Source organism: Sinohyriopsis cumingii, chromosome 14 (assembly GCF_028554795.1).
Source record: "Sinohyriopsis cumingii isolate HCF-2022 chromosome 14, ASM2855479v2, whole genome shotgun sequence".
NCBI classification, from domain to species: Eukaryota; Metazoa; Mollusca; class Bivalvia; order Unionida; family Unionidae; genus Sinohyriopsis; species Sinohyriopsis cumingii.
In genome coordinates this window covers 71,735,191-71,758,531 of record NC_142974.1, presented here as the reverse complement: position 1 = coordinate 71,758,531, position 23,341 = coordinate 71,735,191, and the positions used below count along the sequence as shown (strand labels likewise).

General features: G+C 33.5%; 1 protein-coding gene across 1 annotated transcript; it reads right to left on the bottom strand.

The window, feature by feature from the left end:
* Positions 1-11: 11 nt before the first annotated feature.
* On the bottom strand, positions 12-19,275 carry LOC149784124 (uncharacterized). The gene is made up of 14 exons (XM_089932218.1): positions 17,166-19,275; positions 16,793-16,956; positions 16,477-16,611; positions 15,798-15,962; positions 14,936-15,500; positions 14,666-14,788; positions 14,266-14,335; positions 13,728-14,073; positions 13,326-13,569; positions 2,060-2,131; positions 1,687-1,850; positions 1,371-1,505; positions 684-848; positions 12-386 (listed from the first exon to the last, which is right to left on the bottom strand). The coding sequence occupies exons 5-8, from the start codon at positions 14,951-14,953 to the stop codon at positions 13,796-13,798; spliced, it is 489 nt and encodes a 162-aa protein (XP_089788344.1). The 5' UTR covers positions 14,954-15,500; positions 15,798-15,962; positions 16,477-16,611; positions 16,793-16,956; positions 17,166-19,275; the 3' UTR covers positions 12-386; positions 684-848; positions 1,371-1,505; positions 1,687-1,850; positions 2,060-2,131; positions 13,326-13,569; positions 13,728-13,795.
* Between the last annotated feature and the right edge of the window lie 4,066 nt (positions 19,276-23,341).

Genomic DNA, 23,341 nt, shown 5'->3' with positions numbered 1-23,341 from the left:
ATATCATTCATGTCTTAAAATATTCACACTTTAAACTATCAATATTTAACTACAAACTATATATAATATATTTTAACTTCAAAGTATAATTGAGAGCAGATATTAAGAATAATGAGCAAACATTATAAAAAAGAAAAAATAAATTAGTTTAAATTTTATAGTCAATTAATATCGAACTGTAGATTTGTCTGATTTCTATATAAACTACAAAGTCCAACGTTCTTGTCTTTTCTGGACGTAGTTTCGCTCTGGTTCTATTGGCAACTCTTTTCAAAAGCGTCTTCTTTAGGAGAGAGACTGTATCTGGTCCAGAACTCTCCAGAATAGCGTCTTCTGCAATCTTCAACGTCTAGTGTGAATATCTGCTCTCTAGCAGCACGTCTCACCTTTGATAAGGAGAAAATCTTGTTATGTCAAAGGAGGTAATCATAAGCGTATAATTAAGCACTAAACATGTATGAAAATTTATTGCCTTTACCACGGAATCCACTAAAATTATGAAAAGCATATTAAAAAAACATTTAACGAATATTGCCTTTAGTATCACCACTGTGTTAGGATTGAATATTTAAATAATTATAGTTACATGTAATTTTTGTTCTTATAATACTTATATTGCGTTGATTATGTACAAAAGGTACAATTAGCTGACAATTTAACATGCTATGCTGACAAAAATTTACCTTGGCGTACACCTGTGGCTTTAGCTGAATGTCATGGATAGCGGTGTGCGTGTGCTGAGCATAGCTTTGAACAAATAAGTTCCCTTGCTGGCGTATTGTCACTTTGCACTTCATGTTGACACTTCTAGAAATGCAACGCCACAAAGTAGAATTTACGTTATCTCGCTGCAAGAACAGAAATGCATTATGTATGTCCTTGAACAGTCTTGGCCAATGAGGAAATTTAATACAATTAAAGATTTGATAACACACACACACACACACACACACACACACCAATTTTATTGTAACAAATTAAGGTCGAGAAAGATGTATTTTACTACGCATTTGATATATACATGTCATTTGTAATTGATATGTGATTAATTTCCTAGAAACAACAGTATTCAGTGTTATAAATTATACAATCAATTAGGGGACATTCGAGAAGTATGTATTTTGATTCTAAATAAGGATAAATTCAATCTAAATACTGCAGTAATCTAACCTGATGTACACAAGTTCACATCCATAGTAACAAACTAAATCGAAATTATCATGTGGAATTTGTTTGTCGATATAAATAAACATGTTTGTCCAGGATTTTGAAGAAATTGAATTGTCAGAATTGAAAATAAATCATATGCATTTGTCTACGTTTACAATAAATGATGTAAATACTGTTAATATCGACACATTTTCACACACCTTTACCCCATATAAATATCCAAGTCTGGACACCAATAGTCTGGTCTGGTATGTTTCTGTGAAGATCCCTCTAGGATTGAATACGTTATACCACGGTATTCGACTATCGTCTCAGTCAAAACATCGTGCACTGACCTGAAATAAACAATGTTATGCAAGCAATCATACAAATTTTAAGCATTTATGATGAACGGAAGTATTGCGGTTGCACATGTTTTATGTTTGTATATGATTACCAAGGAGTTCAAAATCATGTTTATAATAACGTGTCTCAGACTCTTTGCAAATATTACTATTATTACTTGTGTATACGTACTCTTCTTCAATAATATTCACTGGATCAATGTTTCTGTCACTTATATCGAAAGAAGTGTCTGCATCGGTGATGTCGGGAATCGTAATCGCCCCATATGGATCCATTTCAATTTCCGTCAACTCGGCCACCGGAATATCAGTCGACAAATTGCCTATACTATGGATCTATGAAATAAATGAAACAATAAAAAAAATTACATTTTCAATTTTTCTTCGCACCAGATAATGATTTTTCATTTAGTTTCATCATATGTAAAACGGCAAATTGTGACTTCTGGAAATATAAATATTAAGGCAGTCGAAAACTGACTGGTTTAATTCATTGCCTTACAAACAAAAATCCTCGTATCGCCTTATGAATTTTAAACACTTACACTTAACTTCAAAAAAGGCGGGTCTTCTGGCTCATCTTGGTCTTGATCGGATACACTTATGGTCACTGGAACCTGTTGTAAACGATTAAGGATTTATTTAGTTAATACAAAATTTGCCTCGATAAACGCTCATCATGAACAAAATAGTGTTACTAATTGTCAGCAGCATCTCTTGAATAACCACCTTGAATTGTATGAGAAATTAATCAACTATAGTTTTACTTGTTTATATATGCAACATAAATATTTAAATATCTTTTAAATATCTTAAATATCTTTTATTATTATTATTATTATTATTATTATTATCATTAATCATTCTTGTAAACGGTCCTTTTTAACCCGGGCCTTTTCCGTCTAGGTCCTTTCTGACCCGTTATTGGCCTTTCTGGACCGGGCCTTTTTAATCCGGATCGTTTTGGTACTGCGCCTTTCTGGCCCGTTACTGGCCCGTCTGGACTGAGTCTTTTTAACCCAGGCCGTTTTGGTACTGGACCTTTCTGACCCGTCACCGTTAATATTGGTACTACCCTAATTCGTGGACGTGGATACTAAAATGAGTCTTTGTGCATCAACGGACCAGCCAAGCGTGCTTCACACCCGGCAGATTTTCAGCCCACTGTGCAAACATTTGAACATTATTAGGTCTTTAAGTTTGTTCTTGTTCTATTATTTTAAAATATATGCGTAATATTATATCGTCCCTATTTTAGATCTATATAAACTTGACAATAAAGTAATTTTTAAATGCTTTTATTACTTTCCAAAGCACAAGATTAATTAATAATAAATATAACAATACCATTATATACACGTGATGTTCAATGCATAGCATATGAAAAAGAAGAATGAATAAGAAACTTTCTTTATAACTTGTAATACAAGGTACTGCTTAGTCTTTGTGAACAATGTCACTGAAACTTCATCAGTATCGGCCACATTTTTTCCCCAGACAATTTCTTAAATGCCTTCCTGAAATCAAAATTCTCAACATTGGACCCATCAAGTGACATTCTCAATAAATGTTTCAGAGTAGATATGAAATTTGATTATATTCTGGCGGCTGTTCCACCTCTCAGTCTGCAGTAGAAACAATGCAACAAGTCACGTGTTAGCTGTCTCAGATACTGCTAGATATAATTCTTTGTATTTCAGAGCTAGATCAACCATATTTGTTGTGCATGATACAGTCCTGTTGTATAAGTAAATTTTAAATTTTTTCACTGATGTCACTTAAGTGACCCAACCTTTAACAGTCGACGACTGGCATCCTTGTATCGGCATCAATTGTTACTCAGTTAAGTTCAGACCACACAATCGTGTTATCTCAGCAAATGATCCCTAAAACACTAAGCAGCCTCAAGTGCGTATCATGCTCAGGATTCAAATAACATGTTAGCAACACGTGCAAATGACGCTAAATCTGGGGTCAATTTGAGCTTCTACGTTGTAACTACTCGTTAATGGAAATTCTCAGTTTGTGACAGTTTTACTATTTAATCAGAGTTTACCATGCCCCTAATAGTCTGTATGGCTGCTGTATAAACAAATGCTTAATTAAGAATAAAATTCTCCCCTCGAAAAGTATGGAAGGGGATCACCGCCATAATTCTATGCATGTATTTTCTAATCTTCCTTGATGATCCATTGTAAATGGCTCCTTGCAATTGCTACTTAAATAATTCTATAAATGTATACTGCATTCTTCATTGATGCAGATTGTACGTGGCACTTTGCAAGTGCTACTTTCCTTCTGCAATATTGTCAATAGCTGCTAGCAAGTGCTACATTCATAATTCTAGTCATGAATTTTCTATTCTTCATTGATGCAAGCTGTAAATGGCTGCTTGAAAGTACCTAGATCTACTTTCACTCTGCATCCTTGTATCTTGCAATTTAAAAACAACTGAATTAATTCTATAGTTTGTCAGTTATTACAAGTTTTAACATTACATTTATAAACTTGCTATATCACAAGTTTCACAAATTGCACCTTCCAAAATCATGCCTATAATGTAGCTTCAAGCACATTGCAGGTTAGAATCAAGGAGGTAAGCATAAAATAATGCCTCATTATGACAACAGATGGCATTATGACACAACAATTTTTTACAATGGGACTACTCCCCTGACCCTAGCAACAAGAGGCTATACCACTTTATGGCATGTTTGGGTGTCTTATTTCAAATATCATTCGAATTAAATTACATCACCTGATGTCAGGGTATTAACATTTGGAAGAGAGCTGGCCTGCAAGAAGCACAAAACAAATTAAATATAACAAATTCTATACAATTATCATTTTAGAGCATATTTATTATTTTAGAGTGCAGTGCAAATTCTGCTTTTTGTAGCAGTAAAAACCTCATAAGGTTTGAGCAAAGTGCAGATAATAGCACCTAGAGGCCATACTTTCATTTCTTTATTGAAGAGAGAAAGAGAGTACATTACTGAGATGAGGATTCTGTTTATTCACTCAACCCTATGTAATTAAACTTTACTGTTAATCTGCAGTTCACAGTGGCAGTTGAATTATATATATATATATATATATATATATATATATATATATATATATATATATATATATATATATATATAACAAGAAGTAAGGTAAATAGTCAAATTATACAGAATTCTTATCAAGGTATGGCATGCATGATTATGCAATAGCCAGCAAGTATTGTCACTAGTTGTCTGTGACAAGTATGTCAAATCTCCAATTTCATTTTAAATTTCCAGTTCCAATACAACAGAAAGAGGCAATGACTTGAAACAAGGACATCACATACAAAGAATATATGCTGCAAAAAATATGAACTTATTTCATTATATAAGAAAAGAGATTCTAAGAGTAGGAAATATATTTTCTGTATGTAAACATAAGATCACCTCCATTCAATTATGAGATGCTTTATTTTGACATATATCAAACTGGAAACTGCATTTTTTTATTATTTGAAACCATATTCATCCATACATAAAGCAATATATATATATATATATATATATATATATATATATATATATATATATATATATATATATATATATATATATATATAGTACAGATAAGATGACTGATTGTATGGTACCTTACTGATAAAACATCAAACTCCTTTGGTAGCAGTTATAAAAATATAATATATTGAATATAAATAACATTGCTACCACTACCAGTAACCAGCTCAATTTGTTTGTATTATTACTGCTACAATACGGTACTAAAAGTGCTTGATACATTTGGATATGAAATTAATGTATTAGTTCAAAAGATTAGTATACATTTTTACATGTATCTTCTACAGAGGTGATTGTTTTCTGTTAGAAGAATAAGACAACCCCCACATAATTTTCTAAAACAACTTGTAAAGTTTTTAAGGCAAGTCACAGTTCTGGCCATTGTACCATCCATCACCCCTACCACCCCAAATGAACATCTTCATTTGTCTGTGGTTTTATCATTATTTTATCCTGCTTCAAATATAAGCTAATATTGTCTTAACACAAAAAATATCAGAACAATACAACTATGTAATAAGGCAAAATAAATAAAAGAAATATACAGTCCTATGTTTAACTTTTCATAGGAAATGTAAGAGAAAAAAAAGTTTAATTTAAACCAGCATTCATAAAATCAATATTGTTAGAAGAATTAGTCTGAAACAAAAGTTACCATACAGGTAGGCAATTATACTGAACAAATACCTGGATTGTATTGTTACATGGTTGTTATATTTTCATTTGCCAATCCCTTTTCTTTTTCACTTTCACATGAATAAAACATGAAGGAAAACAAACTTTTCACACATTCTGGCTTTTGGATTGGACATACACACTCATCATTGCAAATTCTGAGGAATTAAAACTAAATTCTAGATTGGCCAAGACACATTACCTTTTGTGTACCACATACATTTGTAAATTATGACTCAAGAACAGTCAGGTTATATTCCCTAGTGTCTGTCTCAAGAATTAATCCACAAAAACATTCCATTACTGGATCTGTATTCAATAAATATACTGTAGAAAAATGCACACTTTTTGATAAATTTATTTTGTGGGCAATAAAAACAGGTTGTTTGCACTTGCTATGAGCAAAATGCCATGACAAGATTATATTTTATTTGCTATTTTTTTTTATTTCTGATACTTTGACCTTCACAAAACTATTATATTTATGAACCTGAGATGAAATTTTAAAATTGGCCTCTTATTCCTAATGTATGTGCCTTGGAACAATGGATAAGGTAAATTCCATAACTGATATGTCTTAATCACCAGCAGAGAGAGAGAGAGAGAGAGAGAGAGAGAGAGTCAGAGAGAGAGAGAGAGAGAGAAATTCATAAGTTAATTTCCTCACAGAATAATAGAAACCATGGGCCATTTTCTGACTGCAGATTTGTAAGATATCTGAGCAGAAAGTAACAGCTACTTTATAAGCATGCAAGCCATTTTAATGAGTTATAGGCCCCCAAGTGCTATTATTCCTCAGAGAAGACACAAGACTGGGTTTTAAAAATTAAAGCCACACAAGTACCAGTTTGTTACTTTGTGAAAAATGGGTTAATTATGAGAAAATGTAGACACCTCTTGTACCTGCAGGTGATGAGTGGTCAGTGAGCAATCAAATTGTTGTTCCCAAGTCATATAGACAGGAAATGCATAGTCTAACCCATAAAACTCCTTAAGCTGGTCATTTTGGTGTCAATAAGACTTATCACAAGATCTTGAATCATTTTTTATTTACCAAAAATTAAAAGTGACGTTTATAAGTACTATAGATCTTCACACTTGTCATATGGTATGAAATCCCAAAAAGAATATATCTAAGGCACATCTGCAACTTATTCCTGCATTTGACCATTTGACAAGCTATTTAGCAGAAAAATGGCAGACTGTTGGTTATTTACTTAATACCAGGTCAAGCAACTTTTTGACCATAATGTGTGCATCCTCAAGATTTCCAAAGCCTATTCCTTTGAAGAATATTAAAGCAAAAACTGTTCTAAAAGTTTAGGCAATGTTTTAACACTTGTTTGCCACCCCAAATCAGTCCTGCAAATTTTATGTTTGATTATTTCCAACAACTTATGTGTGATGGGGCAAATTTCTGGCAATCTAACAAGAATACATTAGTTGAGAACCATTAATTAGATCTATGGAGGCATGCGCGTATCATATCGCCATACGACCATGTTTGGTGATGTCCTTTAGAGGGAGAATTTGGTTCCTAATTAAGCATTTGTTTATACAGCAGCAAAACAGACTATTAGGGACACTGTAAACTTCATTTTCATGGTAAAGTTGTCAAAATTGAGAAATCGCAGAAACACTGTTACTCAAACTAACAGGTCAAGCTGACCCCGAATTTGGCATCTCTGAAGAAAAGGGCGGCAGTGATATTTGATTATGATTGGTTATGTTAAATAAGGTGGCGTGTTTCCCACACAAAATTTCATAGGTTTCAATATCACCTACATCGAAATTTTAATCAGTCTAAGCTTTTCTGGAAGAGAAATTAGAGTAGGCTCTGGGGGATTTGCAAGAAATTCCTCGTAAAATGGGACTGTTGTCGAAAGGGACCGACAAAATAATTTTGGCTATTAGAAGGAGGAACGCTGAAAGCAAAGGTGGTGTGACAATTCCATATAATTTGTTGATGCCTTATATACTGCTTTGATGAATTTATTTACTTGTATTAACATGAATCCTTTTTCCTACATTTGTATAATAATTTGCTTTATGAAATATAACTGTTGAGTTTATGCATAGAAAGTCATATATTAATGTTCACCGAATTTAGAAGATTTCACGTATGATTAAGAATTAGGTTCTAAGAATTTAATGCATTACATTAGTTAATATGATTATGAGAATCCATGTGAATTCACTAAATTTAGAAGATTTCACATATGATTAAGAGTAAGTGTGATTGACTGAAATGATATAGTAATTGATGTAATAATGTATTCCATTTATTTGCTGTGTAAATTGAGGCTGGCTCAGAACGCCAAGCCTTGCGTAGGGTGCATTAAGGTCAAGGCGTAATGAATTAGCCATTTGACTAACTAGGGTCATTATACAACATATGCAGTCAATTGACAGCCTTAGCATCTGTCTAGCACTGATAGAAAAATCTGATAATGAGGGAGAATAATTTAAAATCCCCTGTATCATAAATAACAGGAAATTAAGGTTGTCTCTATTTGTATTTATTTAAAAGGGAGAAAATAGCTCCTGGGACGAATGATGTGATGTTACCCTGAGACGTATACTGAGAAGGATAGAGAGAAGTGCAGTGAGACATATAATCCTGTGATGCAATCCTGCCTGGTATTAATTTCTAAACGTATTCTGAGAGTATCCAGAGATGGATGGTAGAAAGTATCATCCTGAGATCCAAGGTTCTGAACAACTACAGTCGAAGCAGAAGAAGCTGGGGACTAGCAGGTTATCCAATTGTACAAGCCGTTGACTTCAATTGTTCACTTGACCCTATGATGAACTAAATCTGTCAGTGAACAGATCAGCTATTTTTGTTCTATATATCTGCTCAGATCTCTATCTATTTCACCTATAAGTTTCACCACTTCATATTTACTCGAACAGGGTAATAACATCGAGGATGGTCAACCCGTAGATAACGAAAAGCCAAAATTAAGTGGGACACAGCAAAAGTCACCACCAGAAAACATTCATACCCTCCCCGCTTTACATTATGCATGAATTAGACAACCAAAAGTTTAATTTTTCGGTCACCCTGAAAGTAATGGGGCTAGCTCAAGACTGTGTGAAAACACACTCACCTACCCAGGATACATGTATACAATTATATTGAATCAGACCTTAAAAAGGATAGTGATCAGTAAATTCCTGCATTGTTTTTTTCTCCCATATTGATATTTATCACCAAATCAAAGACCCTATGATTACCCTAAAACAAAAAAAGGCTGTCCCAAAACACCCTCAACTACCCAGGATACGTGTGGGCAATAAAATAGAATAAAACCAAATAAAAAGACAGAGATATGCAAAATTCTACGCTGTATAAATATCAAGTATGATCAGTAGAATTTATTCTTTTGTTGATACTTGCTGAAGACTATCCCAAAACACACTCATCAACCCAAGATACGTCTATACAATTACAATGACTTAATAAAATATACAGTTTTGGTGCATTTTCTCTCTCTGTCTCTTTCTTTGCTCATGGATAGTTCACTAAACTACATTCATATTGCAAAAAGCAGCACAATTAATAAGTCAGAAGCATGCATCACTACATTCATATTTCAAATATTTTTTAAAGCATTTTTTTAATTTTTAATATGACAATGAGCAGCTGAATAATTAGAACCCAAGAGTGCTATATTTATATTTTTAAAATTCTTGAACCAAATTAAGAATTACAATAAATAAAATTAGTCTCCTGTAAAATCTTTTGCCTCTGATTATTTCCACTTTTAGAGACAAAAGTTTTAATGGATGCAAACCAGTCTTAAAGCTGATTTTGGGGGTTCTGTATATTACCAATGCAAATTAAGTATTGGAAAACAATTGTACACTAAATCTAATCTTTCTAATTGCAAATAAGCATTTTTATCATGATACGATCAAGATTTTCCAGTTTGATTTTTTCAGATTTTGTAGCAAATTATGTCCCAAAATGAAGATCATGATAACAATAAGAACACCTTTAAGGATTGCTTAATTTTTGTACTGTCAATTTTACCTATAAACTTTTTTTAATGTGCTATTGATGTTGCTCTGAAATATTTTATTTTCATAGGAGCTTATGTACAGTAGTATCACAGGAAAGACAGACGTCTGTGAGGTGAGTCAAAATGGGTGATATACAATAAAATCCTTACAGCCAGGGTTTGTCTGATGAAAACTCATTAAGAAGAGTACGAATATATCATTGTCATTTCTGATCCTTAGTAAAATAACTAATGTTTCCAAAGTAATGAAAGATATCACTAAGAAATAGATTTTTTAAACGGTGAAGGTAAATATTTAAATGCGTCAAAACTGCGGTTGAAAGTAAAGGACCACCCTGCTGTACTGCACAGGGGCTTGTTACAAAGAAAATTTGGAGTATCCGTCCTCGAATCAAGGGATGGGGGTTCTAACCACGTTTTACCACAAATTTTTCATTTGGATGGTTTATCTCCAGTATGTATCCTCATGTGTGTCTTCAAACTAGAACTCTGTCTGAACATTTTATCACACACTTCACATTTGAATGATTTATCTCCTGTATGTATCCTCATGTGTTTCTTCAAATAACTACTTAGTGCAAACATTTTGTCACAAACTTCACATTTGAATGGTTTGTCTCCAGTATGAATCAACAAGTGAGTCTTCAAATGTTCAAGGCGCCTAAACATTTGATCACAAACTTCACATTTGAAAGGCTGATCTCCAGTATGTATTCTCATGTGGACCTTCAAAGAACTACTTAGTCCAAACATTTTGTCACAAACTTCACATTTGAATGGTTTGTCTCCAGTATGAATCAACATGTGAGTCTTCAAATGTTCAAGGCGCCTAAACCTTTTATCACAAACTTCACATTTGAATGGCTTATCTCCAGTATGTATCATCATGTGCCACTTCAAATGGCTAAGGCAACTGAACATTTTATTACAAACTTCACATTTGACTGTTTTACCTCCAGTATGCATCCTCATGTGGGACTTCAAATAACTATTGATTGGAAACATTTTGTCACAAATTTCACATTTGAATGGCTTATCTCCAGTATGAATCACCATGTGGACCTTCAATTCGTTACGGTTCCTGAACATTTTATCACAAACTTCACATTTGAATGGTTTAACTCCAGTATGAATCATCATGTGGTCCTTCAAATGATCAAGGCGCGAAAACATTTTATCACAAACTTCACATTTGAATGGCTTATCTCCCGTATGAGTTATCACATGGACCTTCAAATGGCTAAGCCTTTTGAACATTTTATCGCAAACTTCACATTTGAATGGTTTATCTACAGCATGTATCATCGTGTGACGCTTCAAAATCCAACTACTACTAAATGTTTTCTCACAAACTTCACATTTGAATGGTTTATCCCCACTATACGTCTTCAAATGAATACTTCGTCCAGTCATAGTATCAAAATTAGGCCGGCACTAGAGGACCTGGAGTGGCGGTAGGTCTACAGGGACAGGGAGATGGAGTACGTATTAATATTTATGAGTTTGGGCTGGGCGATCTTGACTGTAACACTAACGTTTTACTGGCCGATTGTCAGAACCTAAACTTCATCCCGCAAACCGCATTCGATGTCTGGTTCAAATATTTTGTTAATGTGGTTACGGGTCAAAACGGACATGTACCAAACAGTCCCACGATCAGTGCTTAAAAGGACCGGTCCGAAAAGGCCCGATCCAAAAAGGTCCATTTATATATTAATTACCAGCTACTAGTATCGTATCTAATAAAAGTAACTAAAACATAAAATATAAAATCCTTGTTTTACTGGTAAATGTCTATAAATATGTGCAGTAGAGAAACATTGTGCCGTATGTCACAATCGTACGTCCAGTGATCATGAAAATAATTGCGACACGCTACTACATGTGCTATGTAAAATGAACAAATAAGGCAAATAATAATTGTCTTAGAAAACATTGTATGTAAAGCGAATCAATAATATCATTGTCATATCATATGAAGACTGAATACGAGTTAGTGGTACCCACGTGTTGTTTGTGCATGTCAACTTTGTCATGCTAATGCCGTAACTAAGTAATGGCGATTTCGTTTATGATGGATGGATGAATATTTTAATTTGCGAAGACTATTGACTGTTCCTGTTTCATATACATTCAATATCGCTAATACGTGTATGCGTATTTTATCTGCGTTGATTATAATTTATGCTTTCAATAGACATTTGTTATATTCTGTGCCTAGTAGGCACCGTTTTTGCGTTGTGGTTGCAATCAAAGTCAAGTCACAATTGGAAAAGATTTAAGAGGTTATTTATATATAAAAATATTTACAACATAATTTTGATGATAGGTTAGAAAGAGACAAAGAAGAAAAGATATCATATCTAACTAGTACAAGTACAAAAAAGACAAACGCTAATGCCATTTCAGATTTATTAATATGTCAATAATAACAATCATTATCGATAATACATGAATATTAATATCTAATATCAAATGCTACAACAATATTGCTCATAATGGCTGTCAAATAAATTTAACAGCAACATATATTAAATAATTCTACAATAACAGCAATAAATAATCATCGAACTATAAAAACATGCATACGTAGATAATCACTTAAAAACTTAACAAATTTGCACTACAGTGGCTGCCGACGTTAATATGACAATATAGGATTCAATTCTAGAATAACAGAGGGATATAGTAATGTTGTTCACGGTTATTCAGCTTTTCTAAAGATAAATTTCCATGTCATTTCCCGGGTTTTTCCAGGATCAAATTACTTTCTCAACGTTCACATATGACCATTACTGAATAGAATTAAAGAACATTTTAGATTATAAAACATGCATTTTCTAAATCTAAAAATGTTCTCTTGCTAGTCTCTCGAAAAACATCAAAGTCAGAAACGATGATCATGCACAAAACCACAAAATGTATCACACGAAGCAAGTTTGATTATATTCCTAATTGGCATATAAAGTCATTTTAATGTACAAAATAAAAATTCAAACTTCCTATTACAGTATGAAAGAAATAAACGCAAATAATATGAATCTTGTCTTGTAACAAAAGAGTTTTACCATGAATATATGTGGAATGGTAGTCGCTTACCAGTGGGCCTAGAAATTTAAACTTTGTTATATCGACTCATATCGGCATGAAATCGATAGGAAAATTATTTATTTCCTCAGAAATGGCAAGTATTATAATCATTATGTCGTTAATCGGGTGACACTATGGCGTAGATGAAACGTGACCCAGTACTCGTCATTTGTATTAATAGTCACATGACTTCACAAATCTCAAATGACGACATTTGCATTTACTTTTTTTAATTTTTTCTCAATATCATTTAAAAGTGTGGGTTGTTAGATTTTTATCCTCATGCGACTAGCATTGCAAATCGCAATTAACAGGTCACATTTCATCAACGACGTAGTTTAATCATGTCTTTTGGCAGAATAAAGACTTAACGATTTTAATACTCACAACTCGATAAATTTAACTCAAGGTCAGTTTAATTGCGACTCAATTACGTGATTATTTATACTTACACTCTGAGACCATACCTCTCACCGACGGAGCTCAAAAACTTAGAGGTTTTTATCTTGTGCTGCATGTACTGGTTCCAAAGTGTATTTAATGATTTTTCAAATCTGTAGCTTCGTCTCTCACGTCCTAGGTAGTTACACTGGACGGCCAAGCGCATGAGATCGGCCTCCCTCCGCAGTAGTGGCACTAACTGGGAGAAGCCTAGTAACATGTGTACTGCCCTTGAATTTATACGATGGTGCATGCCTGAAAATGTAAAACAGATAACGAACAATTGAATTGTATACGTAATACGTTTTTATATATCAACATGTATACATATTAATATGATACGGATAATTATGTCATGCATATTAACAGACTAATGTCTTTATACTGATATGCTTTATTTTTGCTGTGCTTACCTTCAACGTCGTTGTTTGTTCGTACTTTCTGGCGGTATACAAACCAGGCCTCAACTGGAAACACTGGATTATCCATCCACTGCCTGCGAAGGTACCCGATAAGGGTCCGTGTAGCATTTGTTGTAGCCTTCATTTGCAGCATCTGCACGGCTTGATGTATGTGCGCGCTGGGCAGGAACTGAAGGGCCAGCACTTGACGAACGAAGGAGTGAAGGCCTTCTCGTCGCATTGTACGTTTCAGCCAATCCAACAGACTGCACGTATCGCCACACGGCCTGGGACCAGTGGAAGGCACAGCCCTTAAGTTCGACGCCGGGAAAGGCCTCTCTGATGGTGAGCAATGCAGCTGAAAATATGCATATGCAAATAAAATTCCCGATATGATATTGTTTGTGTATGAAGCAATTCCATGTGAAAGGTAATACGGTGTCCTCATGATATTGCACGATGTCATTAATTTTTCCAGACATGCACTGTTAGCGTTGTTGAGTAATGTTCAATTTCAAATATACATTAATGTTATTAGTAAACAGCTTACCTTTTTCGAAGTCCAGTACGAATCCTTCTAATGATACATGTCCCAACCTTGACTGCAGAGAACGAAACACCTGTAATCCAAAGAATCGAAATGAGGTCAGTATTCGTAGTGCTGTTACCATAATCAATTCCACAGCGATTACATAACGTCATTTACCTAACATTCAAAAATGACTCATCATTTAATTCTTGGAAAGAAATACAAATGCTGGAAACACTGTAGAACATTCAAGAGACATATGTTTCATTTTTGAGATATCACGACATAGTCTCATCACATGGTGTATTCATTTTGTTACTGTTTCTTCTATCTATCCTATATCTATCCAATAAACATGCTGGAAATGTCAGTAATTTTTGTAACAGGCAGAGAGAAAGAAAGCTTTAACATAATGGCTTACAGCCTGATAGTCTGACTTCGTCTTCCGGCTCATTAAACCGAACACATGCTGTGCGCCATTTCTTTCGATGAAAGCATGGATGGACATGAGTTGACCCTGTTGTCGGAAAGGCTCACCAACGACCTGGAAGTTATAATCACATTTATTAAACAATTGGACATGAAGGTTATTATTGCGTGCTATTATAAATTTAAAACAGACAATATCTGCAGCTCAGCAATAGCTGGCAGTCGAACAGCATACAATAATGAATACAACATAATGATTTACCTTAAATGTTCCATCCATATACCACCGTTTTGCTTCTCGCAAAACTCCTAACAGATATTCAGTTGCCAGCAAGAAGTGTCGCTATCTATCCATTCTGATGTCTGCCACCAAGAAGTCAGGAGCGTTGATGAAGTCCTCATTCAACTGTAAAATTCAGAACAAATATATAATTGTTGTCAATATCATTCATGTCTTAAAATATTCACACTTTAAACTATCAATATTTAACTACAAACTATATATAATATATTTTAACTTCAAAGTATAATTGAGAGCAGATATTAAGAATAATGAGCAAACATTATAAAAAAGAAAAAATAAATTAGTTTAAATTTTATAGTCAATTAATATCGAACTGTAGATTTGTCTGATTTCTATATAAACTACAAAGTCCAACGTTCTTGTCTTTTCTGGACGTAGTTTCGCTCTGGTTCTATTGGCAACTCTTTTCAAAAGCGTCTTCTTTAGGAGAGAGACTGTATCTGGTCCAGAACTCTCCAGAATAGCGTCTTCTGCAATCTTCAACGTCTAGTGTGAATATCTGCTCTCTAGCAGCACGTCTCACCTTTGATAAGGAGAAAATCTTGTTATGTCAAAGGAGGTAATCATAAGCGTATAATTAAGCACTAAACATGTATGAAAATTTATTGCCTTTACCACGGAATCCACTAAAATTATGAAAAGCATATTAAAAAAACATTTAACGAATATTGCCTTTAGTATCACCACTGTGTTAGGATTGAATATTTAAATAATTATAGTTACATGTAATTTTTGTTCTTATAATACTTATATTGCGTTGATTATGTACAAAAGGTACAATTAGCTGACAATTTAACATGCTATGCTGACAAAAATTTACCTTGGCGTACACCTGTGGCTTTAGTTGAATGTCATGGATAGCGGTGTGCGTGTGCTGAGCATAGCTTTGAACAAATAAGTTCCCTTGCTGGCGTATTGTCACTTTGCACTTCATGTTGACACTTCTAGAAATGCAACGCCACAAAGTAGAATTTACGTTATCTCGCTGCAAGAACAGAAATGCATTATGTATGTCCTTGAACAGTCTTGGCCAATGAGGAAATTTAATACAATTAAAGATTTGATAACACACACACACACACACACACCAATTTTATTGTAACAAATTAAGGTCGAGAAAGATGTATTTTACTACGCATTTGATATATACATGTCATTTGTAATTGATATGTGATTAATTTCCTAGAAACAACAGTATTCAGTGTTATAAATTATACAATCAATTAGGGGACATTCGAGAAGTATGTATTTTGATTCTAAATAAGGATAAATTCAATCTAAATACTGCAGTAATCTAACCTGATGTACACAAGTTCACATCCATAGTAACAAACTAAATCGAAATTATCATGTGGAATTTGTTTGTCGATATAAATAAACATGTTTGTCCAGGATTTTGAAGAAATTGAATTGTCAGAATTGAAAATAAATCATATGTATTTGTCTACGTTTACAATAAATGATGTAAATACTGTTAATATCGACACATTTTCACACACCTTTACCCCATATAAATATCCAAGTCTGGACACCAATAGTCTGGTCTGGTATGTTTCTGTGAAGATCCCTCTAGGATTGAATACGTTATACCACGGTATTCGACTATCGTCTCAGTCAAAACATCGTGCACTGACCTGAAATAAACAATGTTATGCAAGCAATCATACAAATTTTAAGCATTTATGATGAACGGAAGTATTGCGGTTGCACATGTTTTATGTTTGTATATGATTACCAAGGAGTTCAAAATCATGTTTATAATAACGTGTCTCAGACTCTTTGCAAATATTACTATTATTACTTGTGTATACGTACTCTTCTTCAATAATATTCACTGGATCAATGTTTCTGTCACTTATATCGAAAGAAGTGTCTGCATCGGTGATGTCGGGAATCGTAATCGCCCCATATGGATCCATTTCAATTTCCGTCAACTCGGCCACCGGAATATCAGTAGACAAATTGCCTATACTATGGATCTATGAAATAAATGAAACAATAAAAAAAATTACATTTTCAATTTTTCTTCGCACCAGATAATGATTTTTCATTTAGTTTCATCATATGTAAAACGGCAAATTGTGACTTCTGGAAATATAAATATTAAGGCAGTCGAAAACTGACTGGTTTAATTCATTGCCTTACAAACAAAAATCCTCGTATCGCCTTATGAATTTTAAACACTTACACTTAACTTCAAAAAAGGCGGGTCTTCTGGCTCATCTTGGTCTTGATCGGATACACTTATGGTCACTGGAACCTGTTGTAAACGATTAAGGATTTATTTAGTTAATACAAAATTTGCCTCGATAAACGCTCATCATGAACAAAATAGTGTTACTAATTGTCAGCAGCATCTCTTGAATAACCACCTTGAATTGTATGAGAAATTAATCAACTATAGTTTTACTTGTTTATATATGCAACATAAATATTTAAATATCTTTTAAATATCTTAAATATCTTTTATTATTATTATTATTATTATTATTATTATTATTATTATCCTTAATCATTCTTGTAAACGGTCCTTTTTAACCCGGGCCTTTTCCGTCTAGGTCCTTTCTGACCCGTTATTGGCCTTTCTGGACCGGGCCTTTTTAATCCGGATCGTTTTGGTACTGCGCCTTTCTGGCCCGTTACTGGCCCGTCTGGACTGAGTCTTTTTAACCCAGGCCGTTTTGGTACTGGACCTTTCTGACCCGTCACCGTTAATATTGGTACTACCCTAATTCGTGGACGTGGATACTAAAATGAGTCTTTGTGCATCAACGGACCAGCCAAGCGTGCTTCACACCCGGCAGATTTTCAGCCCACTGTGCAAACATTTGAACATTATTAGGTCTTTAAGTTTGTTCTTGTTCTATTATTTTAAAATATATGCGTAATATTATATCGTCCCTATTTTAGATCTATATAAACTTGACAATAAAGTAATTTTTAAATGCTTTTATTACTTTCCAAAGCACAAGATTAATTAATAATAAATATAACAATACCATTATATACACGTGATGTTCAATGCATAGCATATGAAAAAGAAGAATGAATAAGAAACTTTCTTTATAACTTGTAATACAAGGTACTGCTTAGTCTTTGTGAACAATGTCACTGAAACTTCATCAGTATCGGCCACATTTTTTCCCCAGACAATTTCTTAAATGCCTTCCTGAAATCAAAATTCTCAACATTGGACCCATCAAGTGACATTCTCAATAAATGTTTCAGAGTAGATATGAAATTTGATTATATTCTGGCGGCTGTTCCACCTCTCAGTCTGCAGTAGAAACAATGCAACAAGTCACGTGTTAGCTGTCTCAGATACTGCTAGATATAATTCTTTGTATTTCAGAGCTAGATCAACCATATTTGTTGTGCATGATACAGTCCTGTTGTATAAGTAAATTTTAAATTTTTTCACTGATGTCACTTAAGTGACCCAACCTTTAACAGTCGACGACTGGCATCCTTGTATCGGCATCAATTGTTACTCAGTTAAGTTCAGACCACACAATCGTGTTATCTCAGCAAATGATCCCTAAAACACTAAGCAGCCTCAAGTGCGTATCATGCTCAGGATTCAAATAACATGTTAGCAACACGTGCAAATGACGCTAAATCTGGGGTCAATTTGAGCTTCTACGTTGTAACTACTCGTTAATGGAAATTCTCAGTTTGTGACAGTTTTACTATTTAATCAGAGTTTACCATGCCCCTAATAGTCTGTATGGCTGCTGTATAAACAAATGCTTAATTAAGAATAAAATTCTCCCCTCGAAAAGTATGGAAGGGGATCACCGCCATAATTCTATGCATGTATTTTCTAATCTTCCTTGATGATCCATTGTAAATGGCTCCTTGCAATTGCTACTTAAATAATTCTATAAATGTATACTGCATTCTTCATTGATGCAGATTGTACGTGGCACTTTGCAAGTGCTACTTTCCTTCTGCAATATTGTCAATAGCTGCTAGCAAGTGCTACATTCATAATTCTAGTCATGAATTTTCTATTCTTCATTGATGCAAGCTGTAAATGGCTGCTTGAAAGTACCTAGATCTACTTTCACTCTGCATCCTTGTATCTTGCAATTTAAAAACAACTGAATTAATTCTATAGTTTGTCAGTTATTACAAGTTTTAACATTACATTTATAAACTTGCTATATCACAAGTTTCACAAATTGCACCTTCCAAAATCATGCCTATAATGTAGCTTCAAGCACATTGCAGGTTAGAATCAAGGAGGTAAGCATAAAATAATGCCTCATTATGACAACAGATGGCATTATGACACAACAATTTTTTACAACGGGACTACTCCCCTGACCCTAGCAACAAGAGGTTATACCACTTTACAGCATGTTTGGGTGTCTTATTTCAAATATCATTCGAATTAAATTACATCACCTGATGTCAGGGTATTAACATTTGGAAGAGAGCTGGCCTGCAAGAAACACAAAACAAATTAAATATAACAAATTCTATACAATTATCATTTTAGAGCATATTTATTATTTTAGAGTGCAGTGCAAATTCTGCTTTTTGTAGCAGTAAAAACCTCATAAGGTTTGAGCAAAGTGCAGATAATAGCACCTAGAGGCCATACTTTCATTTCTTTATTGAAGAGAGAGAGAGAGAGTACATTACTGAGATGAGGATTCTGTTTATTCACTCAACCCTATGTAATTAAACTTTACTGTTAATCTGCAGTTCACAGTGGCAGTTGAATTATATATATATATATATATATATATATATATATATATATATATATATATATATATATATATATATATATATATATATATATATAACAAGAAGTAAGGTAAATAGTCAAATTATACAGAATTCTTATCTAGGTATGGCATGCATGATTATGCAATAGCCAGCAAGTATTGTCACTAGTTGTCTGTGACAAGTATGTCAAATCTCCAATTTCATTTTAAATTTCCAGTTCCAATACAACAGAAAGAGGCAATGACTTGAAACAAGGACATCACATACAAAGAATATATGCTGCAAAAAATATGAACTTATTTCATTATATAAGAAAAGAGATTCTAAGAGTAGGAAATATATTTTCTGTATGTAAACATAAGATCACCTCCATTCAATTATGAGATGCTTTATTTTGACATATATCAAACTGGAAACTGCATTTTTTTATTATTTGAAACCATATTCATCCATACATAAAGCAATATATATATATATATATATATATATATATATATATATATATATATATAGTACAGATAAGATGACTGATTGTATGGTACCTTACTGATAAAACATCAAACTCCTTTGGTAGCAGTTATAAAAATATAATATATTGAATATAAATAACATTGCTACCACTACCAGTAACCAGATTAATTTGTTTGTATTATTACTGCTACAATACAGTACTAAAAGTGCTTGATACATTTGGATATGAAATTAATGTATTAGTTCAAAAGATTAGTATACATTTTTACATGTATCTTCTACAGAGGTGATTGTTTTCTGTTAGAAGAATAAGACAACCCCCACATAATTTTCTAAAACAACTTGTAAAGTTTTTAAGGCAAGTCACAGTTCTGGCCATTGTACCATCCATCACCCCTACCACCCCAAATGAACATCTTCATTTGTCTGTGGTTTTATCATTATTTTATCCTGCTTCAAATATAAGCTAATATTGTCTTAACACAAAAAATATCAGAACAATACAACTATGTAATAAGGCAAAATAAATAAAAGAAATATACAGTCCTATGTTTAACTTTTCATAGGAAATGTAAGAGAAAAAAAAGTTTAATTTAAACCAGCATTCATAAAATCAATATTGTTAGAAGAATTAGTCTGAAACAAAAGTTACCATACAGGTAGGCAATTATACTGAACAAATACCTGGATTGTATTGTTACATGGTTGTTATATTTTCATTTGCCAATCCCTTTTCTTTTTCACTTTCACATGAATAAAACATGAAGGAAAACAAACTTTTCACACATTCTGGCTTTTGGATTGGACATACACACTCATCATTGCAAATTCTGAGGAATTAAAACTAAATTCTAGATTGGCCAAGACACATTACCTTTTGTGTACCACATACATTTGTAAATTATGACTCAAGAACAGTCAGGTTATATTCCCTAGTGTCTGTCTCAAGAATTAATCCACAAAAACATTCCATTACTGGATCTGTATTCAATAAATATACTGTAGAAAAATGCACACTTTTTGATAAATTTATTTTGTGGGCAATAAAAACAGGTTGTTTGCACTTGCTATGAGCAAAATGCCATGACAAGATTATATTTTATTTGCTATTTTTTTTTATTTCTGATACTTTGACCTTCACAAAACTATTATATTTATGAACCTGAGATGAAATTTTAAAATTGGCCTCTTATCCCTAATGTATGTGCCTTGGAACAATGGATAAGGTAAATTCCATAACTGATATGTCTTAATCACCAGCAGAGAGAGAGAGAGAGAGAGAGAGAGAGAGAGAGAGAGTGAGAGAGAGAGAGAGAGAAATTCATAAGTTAATTTCCTCACAGAATAATAGAAACCATGGGCCATTTTCTGACTGCAGATTTGTAAGATATCTGAGCAGAAAGTAACAGCTACTTTATAAGCATGCAAGCCATTTTAATGAGTTATAGGCCCCCAAGTGCTATTATTCCTCAGAGAAGACACAAGACTGGGTTTTAAAAATTAAAGCCACACAAGTACCAGTTTGTTACTTTGTGAAAAATGGGTTAATTATGAGAAAATGTAGACACCTCTTGTACCTGCAGGTGATGAGTGGTCAGTGAGCAATCAAATTGTTGTTCCCAAGTCATATAGACAGGAAATGCATAGTCTAACCCATAAAACTCCTTAAGCTGGTCATTTTGGTGTCAATAAGACTTATCACAAGATCTTGAATCATTTTTTATTTACCAAAAATTAAAAGTGACGTTTATAAGTACTATAGATCTTCACACTTGTCATATGGTAGGAAATCCCAATCAGAATATATCTAAGGCACATCTGCAACTTATTCCTGCATTTGACCATTTGACAAGCTATTTAGCAGAAAAATGGCAGACTGTTGGTTATTTACTTAATACCAGGTCAAGCAACTTTTTGACCATAATGTGTGCATCCTCAAGATTTCCAAAGCCTATTCCTTTGAAGAATATTAAAGCAAAAACTGTTCTAAAAGTTTAGGCAATGTTTTAACACTTGTTTGCCACCCCAAATCAGTCCTGCAAATTTTATGTTTGATTATTTCCAACAACTTATGTGTGATGGGGCAAATTTCTGGCAATCTAACAAGAATACATTAGTTGAGAACCATTAATTAGCTCTATGGAGACATGCGCGTATCATATCGCCATACGACCATGTTTGGTGATGTCCTTTAGAGGGAGAATTTGGTTCCTAATTAAGCATTTGTTTATACAGCAGCAAAACAGACTATTAGGGACACTGTAAACTTCATTTTCATTGTAAAGTTGTCAAAATTGAGAAATCGCAGAAACACTGTTACTCAAACTACCAGGTCAAGCTGACCCCGAATTTGGCATCTCTGAAGAAAAGGGTGGCAGTGATATTTGATTATGATTGGTTATGTTAAATAAGGTGGCGTGTTTCCCACACAAAATTTCATAGGTTTCAATATCACCTACATCGAAATTTTAATCAGTCTAAGCTTTTCTGGAAGAGAAATTAGAGTAGGCTCTGGGGGATTTGCAAGAAATTCCTCGTAAAATGGGACTTATGTCGAAAGGGACCGACAAAATAATTTTGGCGATCAGAAGGAGGAACACTGAAAGCAAAGGTAGTGTGACAATTCCATGTAATTTTTTGATGCCTTATATACTGCTTTGATGAATTTATTTACTTGTATTAACATGAATCCTTTTTCCTACATTTGTATAATAATTTGCTTTATGAAATATAACTCTTGAGTTTATGCATAGGCAGTCATACATTAATGTTCACCGAATTTAGAAGATTTCACGTATGATTAAGAATTAGGTTCTAAGAATTTAATGCATTACATTAGTTAATATGATTACGAGAATCCGTGTGAATTCACCAAATTTAGAAGATTTCACATATGATTAAGAGTAAGTGTGATTGACTGAAATGATATAGTAATTGATGTAATAATGTATTCCATTTATTTGCTGTGTAAATTGAGGCTGGCTCAGAACGCCAAGCCTTGCATAGGGTGCATTAAGGTCAAGGCGTAACGAATTAGCCATTTGACTAACTAGGGTCATTATACGACATATGCAGTCAATTGACAGCCTTAGCATCTGTCTAGCACTGATAGAAAAATCTGATAATAAGGGAGAATAATTTGAAATCCCCTGT

Excerpts from the sequence above, each read along its gene's own strand:
- LOC149784124 (XM_089932218.1), bottom strand. Across the intron at positions 14,336-14,665 it reads CGAAGTCAGACTATCAGGCT|GTGTTTCGTTCTCTGCAGTC; the intron begins GTAAGCCATTAT and ends TTTGGATTACAG. Across the intron at positions 14,074-14,265 it reads CGTACTGGACTTCGAAAAAG|CTGCATTGCTCACCATCAGA; the intron begins GTAAGCTGTTTA and ends GCATATTTTCAG.